Here is a 22,548-nt window from a genome sequence, read left to right on the forward strand (position 1 = left end):
AGAGAGCCTAATTGCTGTGTGACCTTGGGCCACCGCGGGGCCTCTCTGGGCCTCACTTTCCCCATCTCCTCTTCCGGGGAAGCCCCGGGTAAATTTATTTATAACCCAGCTCCAGGTCTGCTGCCTCGAAAGGTGTTAGCAAGGCCACAGGACCCTCACCTGAAAAACAGCTCCCGCACCCCAGCCGCAGCGAGGCGGATTATGTAACTGGGTGTGCGCCGTGTGTGTTGGGGGGGGGGGGCGTGGGGCGGGGCGGGGCGCTCGCGGCTATTCCGGGCGCCTCTATTTTTAGCCCCATTGATGAGGCTGCGTCGGCCGCCGCCGCCGGGATTCCGGAGACGTCAATGGGCGCGCGTCACGGTCCCCGCCCGCCCACCGGGGGAGGCGCGCCCGGGGCTGGGACGGCGGCGCTGGCGGCCGCGGGCTGCGGGGGCGGGGGGCGCGGCCGCGGCCGGAACTGCGGGGCGGGGGGCTTCCCGGGGTGGGGGGCTCGGAGCCGCGGCGGCGCGGCTGCAGGAGCGCGCGGCGGCGGCGGAACTGGTGGGGGCCCCCGCACGGCGCCCGAGACCCCTGGCCTCCCGGCATGGGCGCCCCTGCGGTGCGGAGCAGCTCCCCGCCGGCTGGTGCGCGACCCCGGAAGGCGGGGGTGCAGAGGCGAGCAGAGCTCGGCGGGCCAGGTGAGGGGGCCGGGTGGGGAGGGGAGGGGAGGGGGTCCCCGGGAGAGGCCCGGGAAGAACGGGGTCTCCGCGTAGGCAATGGAGTGGGCCGGGAACCACAATGGGAGTCCTGCTGGGGTTCGGGGCTATGGGGAGGTTGGGAAGGACTGGATTCCCAGAGGAACCTCCTCGCTCAGAGTCAGCCCCCGAGTGCGGCGGCCAAGGCTTTCTCTCCCCGGCCCGCCAAGGGTGGGGTTTGGCCCGCGAGGGGCGCTGGAGGTGGCCAGGCCGGAGAAATTCCTTCCATTTCCCCGCCGGCTGCAGGGAATGGGTTCCAGGAGTTCGGGAGGGGAGGGACCAGACTTGCCCGGTGCAACCCCTTCGTGGGATTGAGTGAGGAAATCGAGCCCGGAGAGGGTCTTACAGCGTCGGGAACGGACCTGGGATTAGAAACGCTGCAGGAGCGGCATTTACAGTGGTTTGCAGTGAAGCATTAATTTGGATTGGGGGCTAGTTAGTGTTCGGGCATGCCGGGAAAAGGAAGGCTGGGCAGAGGTAGGTGTCTCCCCAACAGTTGTGCCCAAGAGGTGCTGATGGATTAGGGGGCTGATAACAGCCTGGACGGGGGCTTCAGTGGCGGCTGCAACCATGGTCCTACACCCACTGCAAGTGAATGTTTAGATCAGTGACTTGAATGAAGGCTTAAAAGGGAAGCCGGCAGACTCTTTGTAAAGGCCTAGAGCCAGGGGGAATGACAGGTGTACAAGAGGATAAAATCAAGATTCCAAATGATGGCAGCCAGGCAGAAGGATGGACCAAGATGAACGAGATGAATGTGACCGATTACAGATGTTGGGACCTGTGTTGGAGTGAAGAAAATGAGCTGAGGGGTTCAGGCCTAGTGCCTGGCTCTAAGGCACACCCAGGCCCGGAGCTTCCCACTTGCTTTCTGGTGTTAGTTGCCAAACTGCTCCGTGCGATCTGAGACCTCTCCCCACTAGAGGAGTCCAAGGAGGGGAAGATGGATGCCTGGCCCCTGGCTCCCTGGTTGGGCTCCCTGGGTCCTAATCCCGGCTTTGCCACTTCCTAGCTGTGTGACCTTCAGCAAGTTGCTTAGCATTTCTGTGCCTTAGTTTCCCCATTGGTAAAATGTTCATTATAGTAATCGCTTCCTCATGGTGTTGTGAGGCTGAAATGAGAAAGTGCCTGTCAAGTGCCTAGTAAAGTATCTAACACGTGGTGTTCAATATCATCTGCTGTTATTATTGTTCATACTCGTAATATGCCCATTTCCGGGTGGGGACTTAGCCGAACGCAGGGCTGACATCCAGGAGGGCGCCAGGGCCGGAGAGGGTCGGACAGCCATGTCCTGTGGCGAGGAGGAGTTTAGTTAAGAGAAGACATACTTGATAGGAAGGGGAGAAAGGAGGGGAAGAGGTTTCCTGTGGGCCCGGGCAGAGCTGGGATCCAGGCCTGGGGCTCCTGGAGCCAGGGCTGTAGCTCAGAGTAGGGAGGGACGGTCAGTCTTTGCATCTGGCCGACCATGGAAAGGACAGCTCCTTAGCTCCAGCGTTCTCCCCACCGCCTTCCAAGCAGCTGGCTGGTTCTCTCGGCCCAGTTCTGAGGCAGGCATGTGCGAGTCCTCTTCTCCACATCCCTCAAATACTTCCTGAGTACCGACTAGTGCTGAGCTCTGGGAGACCGAAGACTGCTGCGATTGAGACAGATGGGTGAATAGCTGAACCTATTTGTATTAAAATAGGTTAATGTGTGGGGGTGGGCGTGGGGGCTCTCCGGGGAGGTGGAATGGGGCTGGAAACCTGATCGTTGAGAAGAAGCTAACCATACAGACGTACCGGGCAATGACTTTCTTGGTAGAGAGAATAGCCAAAGCAAAGGCCTGACTGGGGAAAGCAAGCCCAGGTGCTTGGAGCACAGCAAGGAAGGGGGAGCGAGAGCTGGGTCTTGAGGTCTGGCCTGAGGCTCCCACGCCATTTAGGGGGCATCAGACTCTTCTCTTCCAAGCCCCCTCGGCCCTGGGTTCGCCCTCTGCACAGGGCTGAGTGTAATTGACCTTGGTTCATTCCCACACCGTAGTGTCCTGGGGCCCAGAAATGTAGGTTTGCTCCTTCTCGGATCTCCTGTTGTTCGGGGCTCACTGCCTGGCTCACGTTAGGCCCTCAGTCAACACTCGTGGACGGGATTTTGATCTGCGACGGGAGATGGGATCAGATATTCGCTCTAAGATGTTATGAAGCACTTTCAGGGCGTGACCTGGGTCCCCGACTCTGGCGCCTATTCTCAGAGATCTGGGAAGGTGCGTGGGGAAGACCTGGGTGCTCAGGGCAGACCTGACTGTGGTGGGAGGTGTTGGCCCTTCCTGCCCTTCCTCCTCAGTTGTGGACTGGTAGAGAGAAAAGGGAAGGCTGTGGAGGGGAGCCCTGGGGCCTTACTGCAGATCTGTTTCCGGGGTATGGGAAGATGACAGTGTCATTCTGGGAAGCAGGTGTAGCCCGTGGGCTAGGGCAGGTCTGAAGCCTGATTTTGCCTTCTATTAGGGGCTAGAAGCCCTCCAGGTGTTCTAGACTTCTCCCCTCCCTTTTTTTTCCTGCCACCTTCACCCTCTGCTCTCCATTACATCCACAGGAGCATGGGAGTGTTGGTGGCTGTGTAAGAGGAGAATCTGGGTACCATGGTCCAGAGTAGCTCCCTTTAGCCTGTGGACCCTGGGGCAGAGGTCAAGAGGGCAAGGAAGCACATCACCCACCCTCTGGGGCCCTTCTCCTCCTTACTCCCTCTACCTCCCAGCATGGGAACATCTACTTCTCTTTTCCCACGCCTCATCTTGCCTGAAGGGCACCTGGTCCTGCTTTCACTCTGGGGCTCAGTCGAGAGGTGGAAAAAGGGAAGAAGAGATGTGGGGTCTGGAGTACCTTGGCTCAAGGAGGCTTTGGCATCGGTGAGAGGACGGGCGAGAGCTTAACAAGGCTGGAAGGGTGGTGCTCACAGTTGGCTCCGGAAGTAGAGGCCAGCTGCCCAGAAGTGGGTTGGGATGAAAACCAGGGTCTGGGGCCGGCTCTGATGTGTCCTCATTTAATTTCTCCTAATAATGATAGGGCTATCATATGTGTACCTGGCACTGTTCTATGTCCTTTACCCGTATGAACTCATTTTAAGCCCCACCATAGCCCCGTGGTTGTTAATTTCAGAGATGTCAATTACAGATTGTTATTTTCACAGTGGAGGAACTTGAGGCACAGAGAGATTTTGTAACTTGCCCAAGATGACAAGTGACAGAGCCAGGATTTGAACGCAGGCATCTGGGATCCAGCGTCTGTGCCCTTAACCACTTTGCTTCAAGCTGGGTCTTCGCATTTGTGGGACTGGAGCACCTTCACAGAATATTTCCTGGGAGTCACCGTTGCTCTGCTTAGAATGCTGGGCTGCCTGGAGATGGGGTGATTGAGCCCCTGCCCCATGGGGTCCTCCGAGGCTTTAGGGCCAAGTTAGAGCCCTCTAAGGAGAGAGGGGTATCCTGCCCTGTCCTCAGAGTAGCTCCCTTTTCTCTGCCTACAAAAGGGCCAAGTGCTGGACTGAAGCCGCCCCCGCCCCCCCCCCCCCCCCCCGCCAACCCCAACCCAGGAGTGGGGCAGGAGGCTGAGGGGCTGGATGCTGGCATGTGTCTCCATGGCCCTGAGATGGCCCAGATAACTGTCAGCAGTTCCTGGTCACGTCCCACATCCCCCAGAGCTGTTTGCCTGGGGTTCTGTGTGCCCCCAGGTTCTGCTGCCCAGCCCAGGGAAGTCCTTGGGCTGGCTTATCGCCTCTCATGGCCTGGGTCCTGCCCCTGTTCTTACTCCTGTGTTTCCTGGCTGTGCTGCCTCCAGGGAATGTCCCGGCTGGCTGGTTCCTCCTCACTCACACTGATTCCCCCTCTGTAGGCTTCCACCATGGACAGAAGCCAGCCCTGGTCCCTCTTTGGTGTCCCAGCTCCTTCTGCCTGGCCCTGGAGGCCCAAGGGATGGTTGACTGTTGTCCGAGGTCTGTTAGTTCATCCAGACTGGTGAGTGCTCTACTGTTGTCCTTTGTACTCCTCTGGGGCCTTCAAGCAGGTGGGGCTGGGGGGCAGAGGTGGGTGTGGAGCTGCCCTAAGCGGATGTGGTTTGGGGGATGGAGGGGGAAGCCCTGCAGAGGTGGCAGGCGAGATGCTGCTCAACTTGGGGAGAACTGATTTCTTCAGTGACGGGAGTAATGGGGTGGGGAAGGGGGAAGCCTGGCTTTCTTAGCAGGATAGGCTGGGGGGCTCTGGGCCTGGGCGGCATGGGCTGGTGTGGGAGGAGAGGGGCAGGGATGTGAGTGAAAGACTGCTGTTACCAGGGCAGCGTGTGCCTGGTTCTGATGGGTGGGGCTGGGTAGCTCAAGGCAGGCTGGGAGTGTGGTGGGGCAGGCCCAGGGCATGGGAAGTTGGCTTGCTTCTAGGGCATGCACCAAGGGAGAGCATGGAGGGAAGGCTGGGATTATCTCCCCCCTAAAAGGGCGATGACCACCACTTCCTACTATGATGGGTCTGTATGGGGAAGATCTCGCTGACCAAGGGCAGTGATAGACCCTCCATGATTCATCCAACGTCCCTGAGGGGGAAAATCTCAGACTTGTGGCGATGGCCAGAGGGACTCTAGGCCATCTAGTTCACTTTCTTCTCTTATGGGTGAAGAAACTGAGTTACAGAGGGGAGAAGTGACTTTTTGCAAGACCCTACAGTGAGGGCGTGTAGAGCCAAGCTGAGAATCAAGGTCTCTGGAGGCCTGGTCGGCTCGTGGAGGACTTACCTTCCTTGCCTGAGGAGGCTTCTGGAGAAGGTACAGGCAGACCTGGGCGTGAGGGGTGGAGTGTAGGAATGGAATTTCCACCAGGTCTTTCCCGTGGGATCTCAGATACTAGGATGGGGCCAAGGGCACCCCAGTCCTGGTTACCATGTTTACCTGAGAGAGCTGGAGTTCAACCTGGCACGTGGCCAGGGACCTGTGATTGCCTTCTTCCTGTCCCAGAACGGAGGGCTGTCTCCGAGCCACAGCCCCCTTCAGGCCTTGAGGGATCCCTGGATGAAGGCGGAGCTGTCTCAGTATCTCCCCCAGCCCCCCAGCCACTGTTGCCTCATGTGGAGTGGGTGTTCAGGGCACAGGGAGTCCCAGGGAGGTGGCTGCAATGGGGGAGGACGGGGTGGCCACTGTGAGCCTGGGTGGAAGGGGGGGAAGCCCAGGGAAGCAGGGCCTCCTGTTCCAGGGGCTGGGCTGGGTGTGCACCTGGCCGCCCGCTGGCAGCAGGCTCCGTTCCACCAACCTTGGGCTGGGGGCAGGGAGAGGAATTACTGTAAGTGGGAGAGGCAGGTGTCCCTGGTCGGCCGGGGATTTGGACTTGGGAGGCACGTGAGTGAAGATGACAGCAGCGAGCCAGATGGCTTCCCCCAACCTGGCCCCCACCTCTACCGTCAGCTCAGACTGCCTCCTGAGCGCCCAGCCTTCCCCTCTGTGTACAGAGTGGCCCCCATGGGCAGAATTCCTTGTGTTCACCTCGTTGTCCGGGTGATGGTGGTGCCTGGGTGGAACTCTCATGCCATACCCACTGCCAAGGCCACCCCGAGGGGCTGCCAGCCGGGGCCCCGTGAGCGCTAGAGCTGCTGGTCTTGTGACGTGGGCACCCGTCTGCCAGGCCTGGGCACGGGCCCAGGGTCACGCTCACGCCGGGGCTCCCGTCAGCTGACTATTTTGGGCTCTTGCTGACCTGGGCCAAAGTCAGGCCTCAGCCAAGAGGGCCCCGAGGCAGCTCCCTCCGTCCCCAGAGGCCGGCTCTGGTTTCGGCTATATAAACAGAGGAGGACATGCTGGCTTGGAGACAGGTCCACGTCCTAAGTCCGCTCAGCTGGTGCATAGCCTTGGCCGGGCGGGCCGGGCTGACCGGGCAGTCCCGTCTCTTCCCGCAGGGCTCCCTGAGGCTGCCAGGAAGAGCCCCTGAACAACCCCAGGATTCTCGCCTGGTGCAGTTGTCCAGGATCTCTGAGAGTCTAAGCAGATCGTGAAGAGATAGCTGGTGAGTCTTAGGGATGGGGAAACTGAGGCATGGGAGCTGGGCCGTTTGGATCTTTTTCCATCGTGACCATCTTTGGCCTTGAGAGGAGGGGGGCGGAGGAGGAAACAGGGCTGGCTGACCTTCCCGAGGAGTGAGAGTGAAGCTTGACCTGAGTTGGGAGGTGGTGGGAGTCACATTTGGTGGCTCGCCGTGGTCAAGAGCTGGGAGACGTGGGAAGAGACAGGTGCTGCCATTGCTCTCCTTCCTTGGAGATTTCCACCACACTCTCCGTCCTTCTCTTCTGTTGACCCGGCCTGGGTGAGGCACTGGTCTGCTCGGGCTGGGGAGGGACGCTGGAGTGAGCTGGGGGGGCCTCTGCATAGATCCCCGAGTAAGGTCCCTGACCCCCCAGCTGGTTGGGACTCGGGTACTTGGCTTCCCTGAGCCCTCAGCCCCTGCCCTGCTCTCCTTGCCTGGCTTCCCAGCTGGTCTTGGTGCCTGCAAAGCAGGGCTGGAGCGAGGTCTGGCAAGTCCACCAACCATCTTGCCACAAACACGCTTCCCGGGCCCCGGGCCAGGGGCTGCAGCCCGGCATGGAATAAGTGGCAGCTCCTTACGTGGGAGGCTCTTGTGCTCTCCTTCTCAGTTCTCAAAAAAAAATTTTTTTTTCCCTTTTCTGAACGTGAGTCTCTAAATGAATCCAGAGCCTGTGACTAAAAATACTTTAACAATAGGAAAATGCATCAGTCTTTCCGGCTGGGGCTCGTTATCAGAGGGTTTTTATTTTGGAATTTGAAATTTTGCCCAAGGAGGCTGGGTGGAGACCTTGGGCAGGGGCAGGAGAATTTGGTGGGTGGTGATGTTCTGCAAGGTGGTGGGAGGCCCTCCAAGGGTGGAGGAGAGGAGCTGGCCAGGAGCTGAGCAGACTGGGGGGCACGGAAGGAGGTTTGAGGAGGGTGCAAACATGGCGTAGGCCGACCTTTCCCAAAGGCACTCCGTGATCTTGTCTGTGTTTCTCTAGCACCGTCTGGCCCTTCTTCCCGAAGTCTGATCTTACTCTTTCGTGCTGTCTGTTCATTCTTCCTAACCTGAGAGGGAGTGGAGGGTAGAGAAATCCCTGGACTAAAGACAGCCTCAGTGGAGAGAGGCCTGGCCTCCTTAACTCACAAGCTTTCTCCGGAGTATTAATTGAGCACTTGCTGCATATACAGAGTCTGGAATTTTCCCAGTGCTGGGTGGAGCCACGTCTCTGGGCACACTCTCATTTCCTTCCACTCAGCCCTGGAGGGGGAAGAGGTGTGGATGGGGTTACTGTTCTCCAGTTCTTGACGAAGGGGGTGCTGGCCCTCCAGTCTAGCTGAAGACCCTGGTATCTCCTTTCCCTGCCCGCCCTCTCTGCCCCAGGGTCCTGCTGCAGGTCCCTAGAGTTCAGCTTCCCAGGCAGGGCTCCATTTCACTGGTGAGCCTCCCCCTTCCCTTAACCTGTTGAATTCACACAGCCCCGGGAGTGTGAGGTCTGCACTGGGCAGACGAGGAACCGTCTCGGAGAGGGCAAGGGACTAGCCCCAGGTCACACACCAGGCTTACAGGCTCCTGGTCAAAGAAGGCTCTAGGAGCTCTTCCATCTTTTGTCCTTGCTGGGGTTGGGGTGAGAGGCAGGGGGCAGTGGCTTACCTGCCCACATCCTAGGGAGTCTGTTGTCAAGGAGGTGACAACGTGTGTGGTCGTGGCAGGGCCTGGGCGAGATCAGAGCCAGAAGCCTGGTCCTGACCCTACATCCCCAGTTGCCAGAGCTGTGCACAGGAAGCCCCCTGGGGCAGTACGTACTGCTTCCTTGCCCACAGCATAAATCCCCCTACCCACTGCCAAGGCAGGAAGAGGAAGTGGCCGGGTCAGGGCTGGCGATAGGGCCTGGGGCTGAGGAGGGGAAGCTCCCGTGGCCACTTCTCAGCGGGAGGAGGCAAAGCTCACTCCTTCTGCCCACCACGCGGGAAGGGTGTGGAGCCCTGTGGGTGGGGATGGTCTCGGTGAAAGTAGGGCAAGTTCCTGCCCTCTGCTGGGGGAGGCGCAGCCCAAGGGGGGGGGCAGTGTGGGAAAGGGGCTGTGCATTTCTACTTCCTACATCCCCCATTTACCCAAATCCACACCCACCCTCTTGGCTGGTGAACGATGGTGGACATTGGCTGCCCATTTGGGGCCTGCCCCGGGCTAGTTAGTATTGAAGATGCATGAAGGCCCCGCCTGCCGAGGTCGGGGACGTGGGGGGGGGGCTTGCCCTCACGTTCACACAGAGCTGAAGGAGGGATGAGTCAGCACATAAGTCCCTGGGCCCCATAAGCTCTGACTCGGGGGGCGGGGGGCAGGGGCCTAGTGAGTGCTTCCGAAAACATGCAGCGTTGACAGAAAACATCCTGTGTGAAGACCCCTTTCTACCGAGAGATAGCGCAGCCTCTCCTAACCGTAGCTGTGCTCTGCGTGTGTCGCTAAAACAAATACATAATGGGAAACAGGCACTGTTCTCTGATTTCAGCAACACACACTTGAATGAATCTGTACTCGATGAATTCCAGCAGCATCTGCGTCCATGTGAATAAATACGTCTCTCCCGTTTAGGCGTGGCTATTTTTTAAGAAACTTTTGTTTTTGAAAATAATAACATACATAGAGAAAAGTACACAAATCGTAGGTGTGAAATCTTGAGTATAGTGTGATGACGTTTCCAGGGTGAACACACCTGGCTGATCGTTGTCCAGGTTGGAAACTGGGATGCTTCCAGTCCCACCCAAGACCCCCTCACAGGCACTGCTGTTTTCAGTTTACAGGCCGTGTGTGTGTGTGTGTGTGTGTGTGTGTGTGTGTGTGTGTACACACGTATGCGTGCGTGCACATACCTGGTTCTACGGTACATTTAGAAGAACCAAGGCCCAGCAGGCCAGAAGCCCAGTCTGCAGTCCACAGTGGGGGCCATGGGTGCCGCACAGACCTGGGAGTTAGGGGACCTGCATTTGAGTCCTGCCCCCGAGCCTCCATTTCCTCGTTTATCAAATTTGGGTCACAATTCTAAACGGGGAAGGTTGAGGGGAGCGTTTAGTGGAAGAATCCACACGAAATGCTGTGGACTAACGTCTGACCCTTGATTGGTACTCCCTATAGCTCCCCTCACTTGCGAGAAGGTGCTTATGATTAAGAGTTAGGCTGGGGGAGGGGTATGGCCTGAAGTCTTGGAGGATGGGCAGCATTAGAGCAGAAGGGAGGAAGGGGGTCTCTCTGCCCCCGGAAGGGTGGAAAGTCTCGCCCAAGGTCCTCTTATGGGAGCAGTGGGGAGCCGGGGGTAATGAAGGTAGACGGGTGCACTGGGCCAGGCTGTGCTCTGGGAGCCTGGTGTGGACTGTCGTCTCATCTCCAACACTACATCTTCCCTCCCTGCGCTTCTTGTGGTATCGTGGCCCCGCCTTACCTTCTGGTCCTCCCTCTAGTTTTGGATATCCCTCCCATCATTACCTCCTTCATCATTACCTGTCCCCTCCCACCCCACACCTCCCCCCACAAGGGGCTGTTCACTCTGACCTTGCTCTTGAGGGTTGGACTTGAAGATCCCTTAGGAGCTTGGGACCAGCTTATGCTCTAGGCCTCCCAGGGTCTGCATTCATTGTGCCTTTCCCCAGAGTTCCACCTTAGCCAGATTCCGCTCTCCTCAGAGCCCCAGGACACCGTGGAAGGCCTCTGGCCAGCAGGGATGACACCAGGGGGTCCCAAAGCCCCTCTTCCCTCTCTCCCCTCTGCCATAAGGTAGGTGCTCCACATGGGTGCCTGAATGGGTGGCCGTGGCTGTGCTCCCACAGGGGGACCCTGCCTTTTTTCTCCTTATTTACTTATTTTCAGAGCGCAGCGTATACAGACCCTGTAGCGTCCCTGCCACCAGAAACATGGCCAAATGGCGGATGTGGTTGTCTTCGCCTCCCTCTGCCTTTGTGGCAGGGAGAAAGCAGCCGCCAGACCTGCAGTATCCTGGCGAGATGGGGCCTGGGCTGCAGGCTCCCATCTGGAGGCTAATGCTGAGATTCGGAGATTTAGACCAGGGCCTTGGGCAGCTCCCCACCACACTTAGTTCCCTGGGGCTCCTGGCTGGGCTGGTCCTGTGGGAAGGTAGGAAAGATCTGTGTTGCTTTTTACAAATGGAGAGTGGCAGGGAGGACAGGGGGCCACCAGGGCTCAAGGCCGGCTCCGCTCTCAAAGAACTGGTAACGGCTGGGCTTGCACACAGACTGAGATCAACCTTCAGCTAATACCCCGGTAGGCTGGGGCAGGATGGAGGGAGCGTGGACTTGGCTAATCATGTTTTGCTGACATTAATTAATTAATTACTTTTGAGGAAGGCACTGCTGGGGTGGAGGGAGGCATTCCAGGGTGGGGTGACAGGCTAGGTGGGAAGCCAGCCCATGATGTGGCTGGGGCTAGCTTCACCAGCCCAGACTTGCTGTGCACTTCTGAGCAAGGTTCCTCTGGGAACCCTTGGGTCCTAATCTGCAAAATGGGAGGACGTGAATTCTATCGGCAGTTTTATCTTTTTTATTACTTTTCTTTAAATGCCTATTTTTTAAAAAGATGTATTTCTTTTAGAGAGAGAGGGAGCACAAGCAGGGGGAGGGGCAGAGGAGAGGGGGAGAAAGAGAAGCAGACTCCCCACTGAGTGTGGAGCCCACCACAGGGCTCCATCTCAGGACCCTGAGATCCTGACCTGAGCTGAAATCAAGAGTCGAACGCTTAACCGACTGAGCCACCCAGGTGCGCCCCATAGTAGCAGTTTTAAAGCCTTTTTGTTTTTTTCTTTTTTTGTGCGTGGAATCTCTTTTCCAGGCAGAATCTATGCAAAAGCCCAACACAAAGGAAAACAAAACTTGTGAAGTGGAGATCTTGCATAGGTCCCATTGCGTTATTCTGCCCATGCTTCACTTTTCCCGGGGTGGCCTTGGAGGGTCTTTGAAAGATGGTTCGGGAAAAACCAGAGCTCTCTAAAGACCTGTCCACAGTGAGACTTATGCTGAAGTGGGGGAGCTATGGCAAGTTCTGACCAGATCACCCAGTGAGATTGGTGTTGCATGAAGACTACTCCACTGGTGGGCAGGGGATTTGGAAAGAGGAGACAAGCTGGTTAAGGGTCAGGTTCCTTATTGGGTGTGGGCAAGGAGAAGTGGAGGTCACTGGCCTCGCTCAGCTGGTCTGCTGTCTTCATGCACCGGTGAGGCGTGGGCTGTGGTTGGCAGTAGGAATAGGGGTCCAAGAGATCTTCCAAAATAGAATTTCAAGAAAAAAAAAAGAGAAGTTGCTTGTGGGGCATCAGGAGCGGAGATGGGGTGGTGGGCAGGGAGTACGATGATGACAAGCTCTGCCTGCAACGGAGGAAGTTTGAGATGCGGGCAGGACCTTTGAGTGGGCAGAAATGGGGGCTGAAGACAAGGCTGTGGGGGACCTGAGATGGGAGGTAAGAGTGGAAGTGAGGAACAGGAAGTGCCTCAAGGGTAGGGGGAAGTGCTGTCGGGTGACCAGATGAGGTGAGAGTGGGGCCACCAGAGCAGGCGCAGTGCAAGCAGAAGCCCTTCCAGCTGACTCATAGGGGAGAAGGGGGCTGGGTGGGACCCCAGTGTTGGGGGGCGTCTCTCCTCTTTGTAAACATTAGCGCTACTTCCCCTCTTACCTAGCAAGTGCTGGCTCCCCGAGTTTGGGGTAGAGCGGGGGGTGGTGGAGTGACAGCCAGATCAGGGAAAGTTCTAGGTGGGCTGCCGCGTGGTTTGTGCCCCGACACACCCCTCTCCGTCCCTTCTTGCTCCACGGGACAGGTCAGAGCTGCTCTCTCCACAGGTGCTGGAGGTGAGGTAGGAGTCACGGACAGGGGAGGGCGTGAGAAGATCCCCTGCAGATGCAATCAGAGGTCCCGGGTTCCACCCAGTGTCCCACCACCTCGCTGTGTGACCTTGAGCGAGTGCCATTATTTCTTTGAGCTTGTTTATTTATAAAATGGGGAAGAGTCGGCACAAATTTGACAAGATTTCTCAGGCTCCACCCGGTTCTGAAATTCGGTAATTTCCCAGCTATAGTGCACCCACCCTCTAAGGGACTGGGAAGAAATCAAGTTCAGCGTGTGGAGCGGAGCCCATTGGCCCATCTTCGGCCTGGCAAACCCCTGCCCTGGAAAGGTACTTTGCATTGGGAGAGTAGGGGGCAGAAACCAACAGGGACCGGGGCGAGGTGGGGGGGCGGGAGGAGGATGAAGTTCCTGCGCCAGTCTCTCAAACAGTGACTCTGCTGGGGAAGACGAGTCAAGTGCACTGGCTGCGCCTGGGGCTGAAGTGGGGGTGCAGGTTGTCCCGGGTGTGTCCCCGAGTTGCCCGCCCCGGCCCGAGGCCTGCCCTGGCAGCCCAGCAGCGGCAGAGAGCGACCCCCCAGGGCCCCAGGAAGGGCTGGGAGGGTGCACAGGCGGAGCCGGGCGCAGAGGGAGCCGCAGGGAGCGGGCGCGGCCGTGGCTCCCCAGAGCAGCCGGGGGCTGGAGATCCTAGTCCGGGGAAGCCCCGCGGCCGCGGCTCTAGAGCGCCCCCTTCTCAGGCTCTGGCCCTCCAGGCCGGTTATTTCGGACCTGGGGGCCCCGGGCCGGGTCCTGGGTCGGGCGGGGGGGAGCCTCGGGAGTCCGCGAGCTGCTATTTTTAGCCGGCGCGGCGGGCGCGAGGGGACTATTTATAGATCAAACAATCCGCGCTCCCTGCGTCAATGGAACCCCGCGTGCGTCACGCGCGCAGACATTCCAGGCCCCCTCTCGCCCCGCCCCCTCGGGCTCCCCGTCCCGCGCCTCCCCCTGGCCGCCTCCCGCCGGAACCGCGCCGCCCCCCGCGCCCTTGTATGGCCAAAGCTCGCCGGGCCGCGTGCGTCAGTGGCGCCCCCGCCCCTCCCCGTGCGTCACGGAGCGCTTAAGAGGAGGGTCGGGCTGGGCCGGGGAGCCCCAGTGGCAGAGGCTGCGGAACTTGGGGGACTGTGCAGTACCGGGGGAACGCACGCGGGACCAGACTGCGACTCGGGGTGCCGGTCCCGGGCAGGGGGAGCAGGAGCCGGCCAGGTAGGTGCCCCCCCGGGGGGGGGGAGCGTGCATCACAGCAGCGCTCTCTGCTTTGGTTTTTAGGGGTGTTGCATGAAGGAGATGGGCGTACGCGCGGGCAGAAAGGATGTTGTAGGGTCAGCGTGCAGGAGAGCGGGTGTAGGGTGCAGCTCTGGCGTCGGAGGAGAGCGGTTGGAGCGGGATGAGGACCCGGATCGGACTTCAATCTACTGGGCGCGGGGGTAGATTGGGGGGAGTGTCTGTGCAAGGTGGAAGCCGCAGGGGGTTAGAGCTGGCACCACGAGTGGGGACTTGTGCAGTAGGAGGCTGCCTGTAGTTCAGTTTCCGAGGGTGCCGGAGGGGCACGGGGCGCCCTGGACTGAGGTGGTGATGGGGTCTCAGGACAGTGGGGGAAAGATACACGGAACTTTAACTGCTGGGATCCATCGGACCCCTTCCTGCCAGGATTGGATTTCCAAAAGGGTCTCCTTCCTCCCCGCATGTCTGCCTCCTCCCCCATTCCCTTCGTTGTTTCCTTAACACGTTAGAGGCTGCGGCTTAGTTTGCAAGGATCCCCGAAGTTGCTGCCTGAACTGTATTAGGAGACTTCTGGATTGCTGAAGGAAATGGCCAGCATTGGTGGCTGAACTGTGGAGGGGTACTGTTTGTGTTCCACTAAACGAGTCTTCTTAGGGGCGGGGTCTCTGGAAGCCCAGGGAAGATTGTTTTAGCTGTAGCTGGGCTCCTGTGGGGGGGCGGGGTGTGTGTGAAGGAGAGAGAGAGATGTGGAAATCTTGGTCCTTGGGGATCCTGGGTAGGAGTTGCTTATGTTGGAGTCTCTGGTGTACTACCTGAAGGATACCCCCCCCCCCACTGTTCCAGCCCCACATGCTGGTCACATCTGTGCCCTCCCCCCCAGTCCCAGTTGGCTCATACAGGTAGGGTGCAGCCTGAAGCTTGTTCAGCGTAACAGGTGCAAACCACATTGTTGCCAGGACCTGCCTGAAGCCGGATTCTCCCTGCTCCCTCCTTCAACCCCGCCCCTTCCTCCTCCCTGTGGGACTGCTTCTCCCCCCCCCCCTTGACGCTAGATGTACGTTCCTATCTGGTGTAGTTAAGTACCTGCTTGAAGGGGGGTGGAGGGGGATAGGTTGATGGGGGTTGATCCGGATGTGGGACGTCCAAGTGGAGAAACAGGATTTGAATAAGGCTGGAACACCCAGCCTTCTTCCAGGTGGCTGCCACCTCTCCTCCACCCCTAACCCATCCCTGCCTAGGCTGTCATCGGGCAGGGAGACGTGGCCACTCTTATCTCTCGCAGGTGCGCTATATGCCTGTGGACAGGCCCTCCTGGGTGGGTGGCACCAGTGCTTCAAGGGGCTTCGTTGTCGGGGTTGGTTGTGGGAGTGTCAGGCCAGGGGTGGAGCTGCCCTGTCCAGCGCCCATGGAGGTGGGAGAAAGTCTAGAACCAGAGGACTCCCTGGGCTCTTGGCCAGGAGGTGGTGCCAGCCTTTGCCCCCTCTCTCTGTTCCCTCAATTATGGCACTCTCTGTTCCAGCTTGCTTTCCTACCCAGCCTCCCTCCCTCACTGGGAGGGCCAGAGCTCTGCCGACCCCAGGCATGAATGTGGGTTGGGGAACTGTCCCACAGCCTCCTCCATGGTCGTTTTTGACCAGTCTGCAAACTTAAGGATCCCCCCTAAATGGTGCTGTCTGCTCCTTCTGGCTTCTCATGATTGAGAGTGTGACCAACCCTCCTTTCCTGAGCTCCTGGATTCTTCAGGGCACAGATACTCCTTAGTGGAGGGACCCAGGCAAGGACGGGATGTCTTCAATCTGCCCACCAACAGGCTGCTTCTCCCCGTGTTAGCCACCTCAAGTCTGCTGGACTCCGAGAGTTCTCATAAAAATAATAAGGCGCAGTGCTTTTGGGGTAGCAGAGAAATTCTTCTTAGGGACTGTCCATTCTTCTGGAAGTCAAGGGGGGCTGTCCTGTCCTCTTTCTGGCCCCTATTCGGCCTCCCTCCAGCATGCGGCCTTTAAAGGTCTGGAGCCCGGTTACTTGATCCCCTGGGGAGCTGGGGAGCTGGGGAGCTGAGGACTGCTGAGGAGGCCCCAGGTTCCCTTCGTTTTTGCTTTTGGGAGCCTCCCAGGCAGCGCCGAGTGGGTGCCCATGCCCATATGGCAGGACTGGGGTGCGCGTGGGAGCTTCAGCCTTTGTTCAGTGTGTAGAGTGGGGGCAGGGATGGGGACAGACTCATGGCCACTTAGGCCTCTTGCTTGGGCAGCTGGGCCTTCACTCTCGGCTCCTCTTCCATTTTCAGGATGTCCATCCCGGGCGCTGTGGGGGAAGGAGGAGACGGGTTTTTGCAAAGGCTGGGCCATGCCTGGGAATATTCCCAGAAGGGCCAGGTTGGAGAAATATCATATCTGCACCCCGAGAGTGGGCTAAGTCAGGCTTTGCTCCCACCCACCCTTCTCCCAGCCCCCACCCATGCCTTACCCGTTGCGGGAGGGCAGGGGGCTGGAGGAACACAGTTTCCCCCTGTTCCAGCAGAGAACTCCTGGCTGGATGCCTTCCCTAGGGTTCCCAGGCTGACTTGGGTGTGGCTGGCCTTCCAACTGAGCCCACTCTTGCTGGGCCACTGCCCAGGGGCTTTGTGACATGGAGGTTGAAATGGTACTCCGGCTGGGGACTGGGGTTTCTGGGTGCCGTGGTGGGCCACGGTGCTCACGCCTCAGTGTCCTGTGTCTGGCTGGGATCCCTGCCACCTGGCTGCTCAGGGACCTATACTTAGGGGTCAGCCTTCAGGCTTCTCTCACGGACTCTCACTCCCCCAATCTTGGTCTCCTCCCTCTTCAGAGATGCCCTGTATCCAAGCCCAATATGGGACACCAGCACCGAGCCCAGGACCCCGAGACCACCTGGCAAGCGACCCCCTGACCCCCGAGCTCGGCAAGCCCACCATGGACCTGGCCAGCCCTGAGGCAGCCCCCACGGCCCCCACCGCCCTGCCCAGCTTCAGCACCTTCATGGATGGCTACGCAGGGGAGTTCGACACCTTCCTGTACCAGCTGCCGGGAACAGCCCAGCCGTGCTCCTCCGCCTCCTCTTCGGCCTCCTCCACGTCCTCCTCCTCGGCCACCTCCCCCGCCTCTGCTTCCTTCAAGTTTGAGGACTTCCAGGTGTACGGCTGCTACCCTGGCCCCCTGAGCGCCCCCCTGGATGAGACCCTGTCCTCCAGCGGCTCCGACTACTATGGCAGCCCCTGCTCAGCGCCGTCGCCGTCCACGCCCAGCTTCCAGCCACCCCAGCTGTCTCCCTGGGATGGCTCATTCGGCCCCTTCTCACCCAGCCAGACGTACGAAGGCCTGCGGGCATGGACAGAGCAATTGCCCAAGGCTTCCGGGCACCCCCAGCCGCCGGCCTTCTTTTCCTTCAGCCCCCCTACCGGCCCCAGCCCCAGCCTTGCCCAAAGCCCCTTGAAGCTGTTCCCTTCACAGGCCACCTGCCAGTTGGGGGAGAGAGAGAGTTACTCCATATCAACGGCTTTCCCAGGCCTGGCTCCCACTTCTCCACACCTCGAGGGCCCAGGGGTGCTGGATGCGCCCGTGCCCTCGGCCAAGGCCCGGAGTGGGGCTCCAGGGGGAAGCGAGGGCCGCTGTGCCGTGTGCGGGGACAACGCTTCGTGCCAGCATTATGGTGTCCGCACCTGCGAGGGCTGTAAGGGCTTCTTCAAGGTATTGGGCTGCCCTGGGTGCGGCTTTTTATGGGAAGTGGGCAAGGCTGGTCTCTTTGCCCAGCAGCGTCTCTGTGGTAGCCTCCCTGGGGTTCTCTTCCCAACTAGTCCTGCCCTTCAGGGAGGGGTCGCATCTGCAGGTGGCCTACCCTCCCAGGGACCCACAAATGGCAGGGGGCTGCCCGTAGAGGGACGGTGAGATACGGGGCGAGGCTTCGGGCTGCAGGGGTGCCCCCAGGAGGGCACAGGCTAATGGGCAGCCTCTGGTTTTCCTCTGCCTGTCCTCCCCCAACTCAAGGTCCTGGTGGGAAGGGGGCCCCAGGCACTCATGTTCCTGGCGTGAGATAAAAGGATCTGGGAAGAGGGCTTGGTGCTTGAGGGCTGGGGGCGGACTGGGGAACAGGCTGTATGTTTGTCCCAGCTCTGGGTGCCTGCTCAGCTTCCCATCCCCACCCCCCACCCCTCCTCTGCCCTCTCTTGTCTGCCCCAGGGAAGGCACATTGAGAAGTGCAGGTATCTGGGCTGCCAGGGAGCCCCGAACCCCTGGCTCCTAGTCTTGTGTCCTGGGGGGTCTCCCTCCTTAGGCAAAAACCTCCCCCAGTGTCCCCAAGATTTTCTTTTTCCTCCCCCCCACCCCCCGCCATCTCTCCCTCCCCTGCCACCCAAATGTTAGAAAAAATAGCTGTGAACAGAGAGTGCTTTTGTCTGTGATGGCAGCAGGATCTGGACGGTCCCCTCCCCTGGGCCCCCCCGCCCCCCCGCCCAACTCTGACAGCCTGTTCCGTGTTGCCCCCCCATCCAGCGTACAGTACAGAAAAACGCCAAGTACATCTGCCTGGCTAACAAGGACTGCCCTGTGGACAAGAGGCGGCGAAACCGCTGCCAGTTCTGCCGCTTCCAGAAGTGCCTGGCCGTAGGCATGGTGAAGGAAGGTGGGTGGCTGCGATGCGCTGGTGGGACAGAGGCCGGCCTGAGTGGGGTGGGGCAGGCAGAGTGCCCCCAGACCTCTGTCCTGGTGGGCCGCAGTGGACGGCAGGAGCAGACCTTACGTCCGCTCCCCCTCTGGTCCACCAGCTTGGCGCATGGGTGGGGCGTGCTCTCTGTAGGGTCTCAGGGGCTCCAAGTCCTGAGACTCGGAGGTACTTCGCAGCATTGACGCACACGGCGTGGGCTGAGAGTCCCTTCCCTGGACCCCTTCCTCCTTTCCTTAGCCCTGCCCGTTTCTCTGCAGTTGTCCGGACAGACAGCCTGAAGGGGCGGCGGGGTCGGCTCCCTTCAAAGCCCAAGCAGCCCCCGGATGCCTCTCCTGCCAATCTCCTCACCTCCCTGGTCAGGGCGCACCTGGACTCTGGGCCCAGCACAGCCAAACTGGACTACTCCAAGGTGAGGCCCCGCCCACCCCACTCTCAGTGCCTTTGTGCGCATGGGATAAGGCCCCTTCCCAGTGCAACACCTGGGAAAAAGAGGAGCCCCCTTTTGGGCTGACCAGCTGGAAGAATGTACCCCGTCAGGTGGGCAGCCAATCAGAAAATTGTGCTCCTCCCAGCAGCCTCGGCCCGGGGTGAATATTTAAGGGTTGGCGAGCAAGAGCAGGGGCAGAACCTCAGGCCCTCTTTCGCCCCCCGGCATCTGGAGATCCTCTGAGTGCATGACGTGGCCTCCTGTGGCGGCCCCGCCGCGGGGCCCTTTGCGGGGTGCTGACCCCCTCGGCCCACCCTCAGTTCCAGGAGCTGGTGCTGCCCCACTTTGGGAAGGAAGATGCCGGGGACGTGCAGCAGTTCTACGACCTGCTTTCGGGTTCCCTGGAGGTGATCCGCAAGTGGGCTGAGAAGATCCCTGGCTTCGCTGAGCTGTCCCCAGGCGACCAGGACCTGTTGCTGGAGTCGGCCTTCCTGGAGCTCTTCATCCTCCGCCTGGCCTACCGGTGAGTTGCCGCTGTCTGCGGTCCCTTGGCTCCTCTCCTCCCCTGTGCCCTGTCCTCCCTCGAGCCGCCCGCCCCGACCGACCTCTGCATTTCTCCGCACTAGGTCGAAGCCGGCCGAGGGGAAGCTCATCTTCTGCTCCGGCCTGGTGCTCCACCGGCTGCAGTGCGCCCGCGGCTTCGGCGACTGGATCGACAGCATTCTCGCCTTCTCTCGGTCCCTGCATGGCTTGGTCGTCGACGTCCCTGCCTTCGCCTGCCTCTCTGCACTCGTCCTGATCACAGGTGAGCGGTCCCTGGGGGCCTGGGGAGGGCTTGAGGACCTGGCCCTTGGTGCACCGGCATCTGGCACCTGGCGGGCCCCCACGTTGTGAAGTGAGGGCGTCCCGAGGCAGAGAGGGGCAAGCATGTGCTCAGAGTGACGCAGCTGGTAGGCCGCAGAGCTGGGGTTCAGGCCCCGCCGCATCCGATCGCAAAGCCCAAGGCCGTCTGTGACTTATCGCATACTCTCCAGGATGCACGCCGTGTGGGTGTCGCCTATGGCCTGGGGTTCTCGTTTGGTTTGAAAAATCTTCCCGAATTATGAAAGTGCACAAATGCTACATTTTCACAAGCTCCTCACACTCCCGTAGCCAGCACCTAGATGGGGAAACAGAACCCTGCCTCCTGTCCCCTCACAGCCCTCGGTGTCCCCAAGGGTAACTGCTCCCCTGGTCTCCAACAGCGTAGGGTAACTGTACGTGTTGTGTACTTTTGTAGGTATCATTCTTCAGGGTGGATTTTTTGGGGGTAAATGCAGAGGTTTTCAGATCTCTTTTTTTACAAAATTTTTTAAAGCCCCAGAATCTTCCCCCACCCCCCTTTCCACTAAAATTTCACAGAGGACCCAGCCATATAGGACAAAATCCGAGGCACTTTGGGCCGAGAGAGCGGTGGGTTTTGGAATCTCTAAAACGCACTGCTCCGCTCCAGGGTGTCTCAGAACTGGCTGGGAGAAAACTGTGGGCCTAAGCAGAAAATCTGGTTAGGGATTGAGTTCGTTTTTGTGACCTTGGGCAACTCATTTAACCTCTCTGGGACTCAGTTTCTCATTTGGAAGAGGAGGATAATGACTAGACTTCCAGTGGGGCTGGAAGATGGGCTCCTGTGTGCACTTTTGCAAAGCGCCGGGGGAGGGGGGATGGGTGGCCAGGAGCAAGTGGGGCGAGGCGGGGTCTGGGGTTGGGGGGGCCTGCTCCTCAGACATGTGGCTGACCCTGCCCCCCCCCCCCCAGACCGGCACGGGCTGCAGGAGCCTCGGCGGGTGGAGGAGTTGCAGAACCGCATCGCCAGCTGCCTGAAGGAGCACGTCTCGGCTGTGGCGGGCGAGCCCCAGCCGGCCAGCTGCCTGTCCCGCCTGCTGGGCAAGCTGCCCGAGCTGCGGACCCTATGCACCCAGGGCCTGCAACGCATCTTCTACCTCAAGCTGGAGGACTTGGTGCCCCCTCCACCCATCGTCGACAAGATCTTTATGGACACGCTGCCCTTCTGACCCCAGCCCAGGAACACGCGTGCCCCGTGTACGCACGCTCATACGCCACCCCACGTGCCTTTAGCCCACGGCCCACCGACCCCCGGAGCACCCCCACCCCCCGGCCTGGGCTTGAGCTGCAGACCGGCCGGCCTCCCCCACTTGGGCTGGGTGGTTGGCAGGGAGCTCACGCCCTGGGGGAGGGAGGATGCATTCAAGGGGGGGGTGACCCCTACTATTTGTCTTACCCCCCAGCCCAGCCCCAGCCTTCATGTTTTTGTAAGATAAACCGTTTTTAACACACACCGCTGTGCTGTAAATAAGCCAAATGCTGCTGTAAATACAGGAAGGAAGAGGCCGAGATGGGAGTGAGGGTTGAGAGGGAGGGGCGGCCCCCACCAGCCCGGGCAAGCCTTTCCCGCCTCCTTGCACCTGCTCTCTCTTCCCGCCCTCTTTCCACATGTACATAATCTTACCCTAGGAAGAAGACAAATGACAGATTCTGACATTTATATTTGTGTATTTTCCTGGATTTATAGTATGTGACTTTTCTGATTAATATATTTAATATATTGAATAAAAAATAGGCCTGTAGCTGAAACCGGGAGCCTGTCTGTCTCTGACACCCTCCTCCCCACCACACGCACCCCCCCCCCACACCCCGGTAATTACTGAAGACAGAAGCGACTCTGGATGAATCGCGGATGTTACCAACCTGAGCTCACAGGCCTCAGTTTACTCCTCTGTGAGAGGTAGCCACGCCTGACCCCTGCTTCTTGGGGTTGGCACACTAGCACTCAGACTAGTTTCAGATGAGTGGAAAGCCTCTGATGAAGCCACGCCTCGTGGAGGGAGCCTGTGGTGGAGGCCCTGGGGGCTGAGGGGACAGCAGCGCCACTCCGACTGTCACGGCTCCTCCTCGGAGCCAGGGTCTCTGATTGGGCTTCCATGTCTGTAGGACAGGGTGAGGGGCAGAGCCTGCCTCCTGTTGCTGCTGGGAGTCTGGGAGCGTGGGTGGGGGGCTGAGCCTGGGGCTGGGTAAAGGGCCGCCCAGGATGGCGTTAGTTGTTAGTACAAGTTTTTTTCCCATCTGCATTTTCTACATTCCTTCCCACCTGCCTAGCACCCCAGCAATAAGATCGTTCTGGGGTTCCCACCTGTACTCAGGTGCCCCTGTGTAGGTCCTCCAACTCCCAAGCTCATCAGTTGCTTAACTGGCTTAAAATGCAGGTTTCTAGCATCTATGTCAGAAACTGATTTGCTGAGGCGGGGGGCCCAGAAATCTTCGCTTTTACCAAGCACCCAGAGTGCTTGTGATGCCTCTGGTCTCGGGGCCACTTTTTTGAGAAACAGGAACCTAGATCGACCCCAACCAGAGGCCCCGGGTAGATTCCAGCCATGGAGGGTCCAGCCCCCTTCACTGTGCTTAGTGTCTGTCTAGCTGCATTGAGTCCTGCTCAAGGACCTGGTAGGAGGCCCGAAAGCACCGCCTATCACACCTGTTCCTCACAACCCTTGGCCCAGGACTCTGAGTCTCCACCTTTGTGGCCCCTGACTGGTTGGAAGTCATAC

At 59.4% G+C, this 22,548-nt stretch overlaps 1 protein-coding gene across 6 annotated transcripts; it reads left to right on the plus strand.

Moving 5' to 3' along the window:
- The first annotated feature begins 560 nt into the window (after positions 1 to 560).
- NR4A1 (nuclear receptor subfamily 4 group A member 1) lies at positions 561 to 21,577 on the plus strand. 6 transcript variants are annotated; one of them, XM_026501821.4, is made up of 8 exons: positions 561 to 677; positions 4,598 to 4,719; positions 16,669 to 17,546; positions 18,348 to 18,477; positions 18,777 to 18,928; positions 19,267 to 19,469; positions 19,573 to 19,751; positions 20,741 to 21,577. In XM_026501821.4, exons 3-8 carry the CDS (start codon positions 16,671 to 16,673, stop codon positions 20,995 to 20,997), a joined length of 1,797 nt encoding a protein of 598 aa, XP_026357606.1. In that variant the 5' UTR covers positions 561 to 677; positions 4,598 to 4,719; positions 16,669 to 16,670; the 3' UTR covers positions 20,998 to 21,577. The 6 variants fall into 6 exon arrangements, with proteins under 6 accessions (XP_026357606.1, XP_044241391.1, XP_026357607.1 ...); XM_044385456.3 differs by lacking the exon at positions 561 to 677 and having other exon boundaries at positions 4,403 to 4,719; XM_026501822.4 differs by lacking the exons at positions 561 to 677; positions 4,598 to 4,719 and adding an exon at positions 6,440 to 6,743.
- The last annotated feature ends 971 nt before the right edge of the window (positions 21,578 to 22,548 follow it).

The sequence above is a fragment of the Ursus arctos genome, unplaced genomic scaffold, assembly GCF_023065955.2.
Source record: "Ursus arctos isolate Adak ecotype North America unplaced genomic scaffold, UrsArc2.0 scaffold_26, whole genome shotgun sequence".
Lineage (NCBI taxonomy): Eukaryota > Metazoa > Chordata > Mammalia > Carnivora > Ursidae > Ursus > Ursus arctos.

What these genes read in the sequence shown, in the direction of transcription:
- NR4A1 (XM_026501821.4), top strand. Translation starts at nt 16,671, where the DNA reads ATGCCCTGTATCCAAGCCCAATATGGGACACCAGCACCGAGCCCAGGA. An exon ending in ATCCTCCGCCTGGCCTACCG is followed by an intron (nt 19,470 to 19,572) that starts GTGAGTTGCCGC and finishes TCTCCGCACTAG; the next exon opens with GTCGAAGCCGGCCGAGGGGA. An exon ending in TGCACTCGTCCTGATCACAG is followed by an intron (nt 19,752 to 20,740) that starts GTGAGCGGTCCC and finishes CCCCCCCCCCAG; the next exon opens with ACCGGCACGGGCTGCAGGAG.